The sequence below is a fragment of the Chinchilla lanigera genome, unplaced genomic scaffold, assembly GCF_000276665.1.
Source record: "Chinchilla lanigera isolate Chin_1 unplaced genomic scaffold, ChiLan1.0 scaffold00119, whole genome shotgun sequence".
NCBI lineage: Eukaryota > Metazoa > Chordata > Mammalia > Rodentia > Chinchillidae > Chinchilla > Chinchilla lanigera.
Window position 1 is genome coordinate 735,714 of NW_004955520.1, and position 6,588 is coordinate 742,301.

Genomic DNA, 6,588 nt, shown 5'->3' on the forward strand with positions numbered 1-6,588 from the left:
CGCGGTACCTGGGCCGCGCGCGGCGCTCCTCCCCGTCCGCCTCCTCGCTCATGGCGGTCAGCGGGTGGTGTGCGGGTCTCGCCTTTTATTACGAAAGAAGCTGGACGTAAAAAGCACAAGCATTATTTCCTGGACGCGGACAGCCGAGCCCAGCGCGCCCTCTCGGCACGAGCCGCCCCGCCTGCTGCGGGCTCCGGGACAGCGCGGTCGGCAGCCGTCGCGGGCGCCCGGGCGACGGACCTGGTGAGGCTGCGTCGGGGTGGCGAGAAACCAGTGCCGACGCCGCTCTGCGGAGGCCCGCGTTCAGGCTCTGACGGGAGACCTCACGGCGAGCGTCTCTCCGGGCGGGGGAACCCGCACAAGACCCAGGGCGGGTAGACAAGGCGCCCGGCACCGGTGCGGTGGGAGGGGACGGGAGGCCCGCAACGGAAACCGCGGTCCCCGGGCTGTACCCGCCGTCCGGCCTGCCTCCCTCGCAGCCGGGGAGTCCGCGGGGGCCGGGGGCGGGGCCTGGGGGCCTCGCGCGCACGCCCCGCGGGGCGCACGTGCCGGGGAGCGCTCCTCCGGGCTGCGGCCTCGGGTCCCGCTGGACCTGCCGGAAGCGGGAGCCGGGGGCTTTCCGTGACAAGGGTGGAAGAGCACATGTTTTTGGCTTTGTGGTTAGTTGGCCGAAACTGGATGTCACAGGCCCTCCTGTGAGGAAGACCAGGCCCCGCGGATTCATCGGTGACTCCGCGTCCTAAGGACAGTAACAGGCGGCCGGGATCGGACTGCGCCACTGCTCTCTCCTGGGGCCGCAAACAGTCCAGGACCCAGGACTGCCCCGATCCCACTGCAAATTAAACAGCATAAAAGCGATGCCCTCTTTTCCAAACAGAAAAATACCCGACACATCTCCCAAGGACATGTAAACGTCTGCAACACATTCCTCCGGGGATAAAAGCTTACCCAAAGGATCTCAGACAAATGCAAATTTTCATTTAATAGGATGATAACAGACATCCTCAAACGTGAAGATTTGGTTTGTAAAACGTATAGGAAGAAGTCCACACAGCGGAGATGGAGCAGCAGCTCAAAAAGCAGAGGTGAGCGCAGTGGAAAACTCGTGTGCACAGAAATGCTAAAGAGCTCAGAAGGGGAGACAGGGACAGAGAGACGTGTGAGCGTAAGTGCCTGAACTCGCAGAGATGGAGTCTCATAGGCAAATGCTGGTAAGTAAAACAGAAGTTTAGTACAGGGCAGGACAGCACTCAGTGATGAAGCATTTTCCCAGTCTGCGTGAGGCCCGGGTTGCATGCTAGCACCCATAAATATAACAAATATTAAAATATAAGCACTGACAATTAGAGTAGAAAGCATCCATGAAGTCCATGCTGTTTCGTCTTTTTACAGATGTCAGCAGCTGTGCCTAAATGCATAGCTCACAGTGAAGTGTTGAACTCTATTGCCAGTCCTGTGGAACTGAAATAGCGCGTGAAGCAAAACACACTATGTGCCCAAATGCATTTAAAACATTGGGGAAAGCTGAAGATAAAAGATTAGTGAGGTTGATTTGAATAGGTTGACTGTACTCAGCACCCCAAGTTAAACGTGATGTTAGCCCAACTGGATTAAGAGCTTTTGGAAAGGCGGCTGATTCTGGGCTGCCCAACTCATCAGTGGACCAGTCCTCCAGTGTTCCTGGCTGAACATGCTGTTGTGGGTGGGGTCCAGCGGGCTACCCTGCTCTACTCCCCACACCCTGCAGTGAGCAGCCCTGCTCCACCAGCCTGTGGTCTAGTGGAGGCCCACTAGCCAGATGTGCCTGGACAAGGCCCTCCTATCTTAAATTGTATTTGGGCCCAGCTGTGAAACGCTGGCTCAACTGAACACCCTCTTCTCTAAGCCTAACCAGTACTTCCTTATTTATTCAGGTGGATCTGAAGAGATTACCAAGAAACAGAAATAGAGATGGGAAAAACTAAAAACAAGTTAAAAACCAAAGATGATAGGGTGATAAATCTGGCATAAAATTAAGAATTTGGAAGAAAAGAGAAGATGAGGAATATAATAAGTTTTGCACACATTAATATTCAGCTTTATAGAGTCCAACAACTTGTGATCGCAGTGAACATATACCTAATATGAGTGCACATATGCATGTGAAGATAGGCACACCCAGGCACACACACTCAACAGAGTCCAAAGGCAAAGAGATCATGACAGTATTGTGATAGTATCATGACACTGACATCACTTAAATTGGAAAACAATTATACTAAGAATGTGCTTTTTAAAAACTAGTATAGACATTCCTCGTTTAACAGTGGAGATCCATTCCTGTGATTAGGTTGTTGTTGTCACTACGTGAGGTGTCATATATAGGATGTACATTATAATATTCAGAACAAAGAAATGGTTAAAGGAAAGTTCAACTTGATGACTTTGCTTTTATTTGCATAACTCTCATTTCCAGTATTGAAATGCATAACAACACAAAACTATGTACCATACAGCACAATGAGCAAAAATTACAGTACTATATAAACAAGGTGTGTTGTACAAAAAAGACATTGAGGCCCTATAAACAAGATGGACAGAACTGCAACAACAACAATAAAAAAGACGGGTCACGGGTTCAGCGGCATGTCCTAAGTCTGAACAGCACACCTCTGTCTGAAATCCAAACGGTCCTTAAACAAGTAGGTCGTTAAGCAATGACTGTCCTAGGGATTGAGTTTGGAGCCTTTACACTCATCTACATCCCACTGGTTGTGTCCAATTACCTATAAAAGCCTCAAGTTTATCTTTTTTATAGCTGAGTAAAACTCCATTGTTTAAAAATACCACATCTTTTTTTATCCATTCCTCCACTGATGGGCATTTGGATTGCTTCCAAGATTTAGCTATGACAAATTGCACTGCTCTAAACATGGGTGCACATATATCACTGTCTGTTTGTTTGTTTTTAATTTTGAGACAGAATCTAAATTTCCCAGGGTGGGCTCAACATGATCCTCCTGCCTCAGCCTCTCATAGTCTGGGCTTACTGGTATATGCCACTGTGCACAGCTAAGAATGGAATTCTTGATAGTGAAAATTAATAAATCCAAAAATATTTTAATAGTTTAATGTGCTAAGAAAAATTAATATAGAATCCTATATCTGGTAAAAATGTTCCAAAAGTGAAGTGGGGCTGGAATGCAGCTCCTCATTAGGTGATTGTCTAGATGCATGAGCCTCTGAGCTCTATCCCCAGTATGACAAAATAAAATCAAAAGAGTTGAGGAGAGAGGGAGGGGAAATAGGCACAATAAAGACATTTCTAGCCACGAAAGATCAACACACACATAAAAGGAATCCTAACAAACTTCAAAAATAAAGATTATGACCCCAGGTGGAAGATCTAAGATACAAGAAAGTATTATGAGCAAAGGAAGCAATGAGGGCTGGGGATTTAGCTCAGTGGCGTAGCACCTGCCTTGCAAATGTGAGGTCCTGGGTTCAATTCCTCATACCAAAAAAAAAAAAAAAAAAAGAAAGAAAGCAAGCAATGAATATGAAGACAAATTGCTGAAACAATAACTATTTTTTGTGAGATGGAATTAAAATATAAACTAATAATAGCATAGAAATCAAGATGATCAAGATAAATTGTTTGGAATATCCTCTTATCTTCTGAGGGAAGACTAAGGAATTGAAAATTTAAAGGAGCAGGAACTGAGGCCCCGCCCTTCCCACTGGGCCAGCCTGAGGTGGGGACTTACCGCCCCTCCAGGCGAAGCTGGGCTGCCCAGCCCTTAAGGGTTTCTTCTGGCCAGCACTGATGTTGTCCAACTTCAGGATCCTGAAAACCCTGGGAATTATGCTTGGGGCTGGTTTAACCAACACCTTCTGTGTCCGAGTAATGAAGCTTCTAGAAGCAAGTAACTTAACAAAAAATCACACAGCTGTTGTGGAAAGATGACAGTTTGAAACCAGAGTGCTGTAGTATCCCGGAGTCATCTTTCCTTTGCCCACATCAAGAAAACAACATCTCGACTTAAAAGATAAGAAAGTGAGGGAAAAGACCCAGGACTCCTGATCCTCCTACCACTGAGGGATGCAGTGCCTCCTACCTCTCACTGGGCCTCCCGCCATCTGCTGATCTTGGGCCCAGAGGTTGACAAGAATGAGTAAATATGAAGAAATAAGTGAGGACATGGCCACATTCAGCTGGATGTAGATGAGAGACCGGGATATCTGTAAGGACTGCTGCAGTGAAGGAAACCTCACTAAAGAGAAGTTGGAAGTGGGGGGAACATGGGAGGCCCCAGTAGGAGAAGAGTGAAGAGACCCAGCTGACCTCTCCCAGCTGTTGCCAGAATAGAGCAATAGGAGTGAAGGTTGACATGGATCTGACCACACTAACTTTATGAGCCAGACAAAATGTCTGTAAAAAAACTGAGATGAGCCATGGAAAACACGTTCTGTTCACTGAAATGACTGCACATCTGACTGTGGATGGCTGTAAATGTTACACAGCTTAGAAAGAAGGAAGGTTGGAACCAGATGAGGATAAAACATGCTCCGTTGGAGAGACACCAGCTGTGTGATGAGGAAGGGCAAACTCAGAAGGATGGCTATGCAGCTGAAGGGTGGCCAGGTGTGAGCAATGAATTCGCCCAATGCAGTATAATGTCACATGAAAATCTGCTTTTACAACGTTGGGAGAAGGTTGAAAGTGAGTCATCAGGTGACATGACTACTGATGATGACTTGGATCACGTAAGCCAAAGAAGAGAGCAAGATATGACAGATATGACAAATAGAGAAGTACAAAATGAAGACCTTGATTCAGAGGAGGAGGAAAACAGTAAATAAATATTTTACTACTTTAAATACAAAATGGTTTATGTATATCTAAGCAATCCAGTGTTAGGTCAGAAATTTTATTAGGTTCTTGCCAGGGATGAAACCTATTGGATGGAACACCAGCAGAGTGATTCAATGTTGGAAATCATTTTTATGACAAATGATATGCTACAGGATGTTTTGAAATACACTAAATGAAGTATAAGAAAACATTCTATGTGCATCAATGGTAACACTCAAAAATATGCTTATCATGACACCTCATTATCTGAGTTAAAAGCCTTCATGCAGGACTTTATCATTTTAATCATTAGAATCTAAAGATTTATGGAGAAGTGACAGATGTGGTGTTGAGATTTTTAGAAAAAAGTGACAAGAGATTTGGTTTCCTTCAAAATTGCTTTCAAAATTGTTTGGGAAACAAAAAGACCCACCAAGACAGAAAAAAATATGACAATGTGGCTACTCATTTTTTGAAAACTTTGTTTTGAAATGTCAAGCAGTTTACACATTGTCTGAATGCATGACAATTGTTGAACAACTTGTACCATTTCATAGTTCTTGATGCTTTCAGCAATATATGCCAAGTACACCTTCCAAATATGGCATAAAAATATATGCCCTGGTAGATCCAAAGACATTTTACACCTTGAATTTAGAAATTTATTTTGGAACTCAGCCACCAAGCCTTTACTGTGCAGTAATAAACTGTGTGGCTTTGTGAATAGACCTGTTGCACCTATTTCAAAAAGTCACATTCAACAGTTGGTTTACTAGGTGTCCGTTGATATAACATTTGCTAAAAGAACACAATTTGACCAGCACAGAAACTATTCCAAGAATAAAGCTGAGATTCCGGAAAAGATGTTGCAGCATCGTAATAGTGAAATGTATAGTACATTCTGTGGATTTGAGAAAGATGTAACGTTGGCCTCCAATACGTTGAAGAAAATCAAAGTAGTATTGATATTGTCAGCATTACACCATGATCATAAGATGTGAACCAGGGTGAAGTGGTGCACACCTGCAATCCCAGCACTCAGGAGGCTAAGGCAAGATGATTTTGTAAATTCAAGGTCAGTCTGTACTACACAGTGAGTTGAAGGGTAGCCTGGACTACATAGCAAGAGCCTGTCGCCAAACAAACAAACAAAGATTGATAGTGAATCTTCAACACAAATGAAGCCAGAAGTGGTCACATTTTACAGCAAAATGAAAGGCAGGGAAGATGTTGACAAGTTATGTAACAACTAGGATGTCACTTGAAACACAAAGTGTTGACCAGTGATTTGTGTTTTACTTGAGTCTAAACATGTGAGACATAAATAGTTTCATAGCTTAGGATTAGCACTGGAACTGATAAATGCTCAATTACAACAGAGGAAGAAGAGTATGTATCTGCCCAAAGAACTCCTCAAAAGAACTGGGGCAGACTGATGACCAGACAGGTGAAACCTCACAAAAACCTCCTAAGGAAACAGGAAGACCAGGAAGATGTCAGGTGTGCCCTACCAAAAAGGACGGAAACAAACACACATGTGCTATCAGTGTAAGCAATGCTTGTGTGTGAAACATGCTGTTCTCTTCGGTGAAGACTGACTTAGGTGTGATAATTGCAGCAAAGATTATTTCTATGGTAGAGTTTTGTTTGTATTTTGTTTGTAGTTCAGATAGGAATTTATTTTTACTTTTTTTAGATCCTATAAGCAGGATAAACAGTTGATTTTTAAAATGTTTATTCTAAACTCATTACAT

At 44.1% G+C, this 6,588-nt stretch overlaps 1 protein-coding gene across 13 annotated transcripts in view; it reads right to left on the minus strand.

Annotated features, from left to right (window-relative positions):
* Window positions 1-97, minus strand: part of Dnah14 (dynein, axonemal, heavy chain 14) — a 317,770-nt gene extending 317,673 nt beyond the window's left edge. For all 13 annotated transcript variants that reach the window (XM_013507038.1, XM_013507034.1, XM_013507036.1 and 10 more), the window contains exon 1: window positions 9-97. In XM_013507038.1, the coding sequence (XP_013362492.1) occupies window positions 9-52 (44 nt within the window). In that variant the 5' untranslated portion in view covers window positions 53-97. The remainder of the gene's footprint in view (window positions 1-8) is intronic.
* Between the last annotated feature and the right edge of the window lie 6,491 nt (window positions 98-6,588).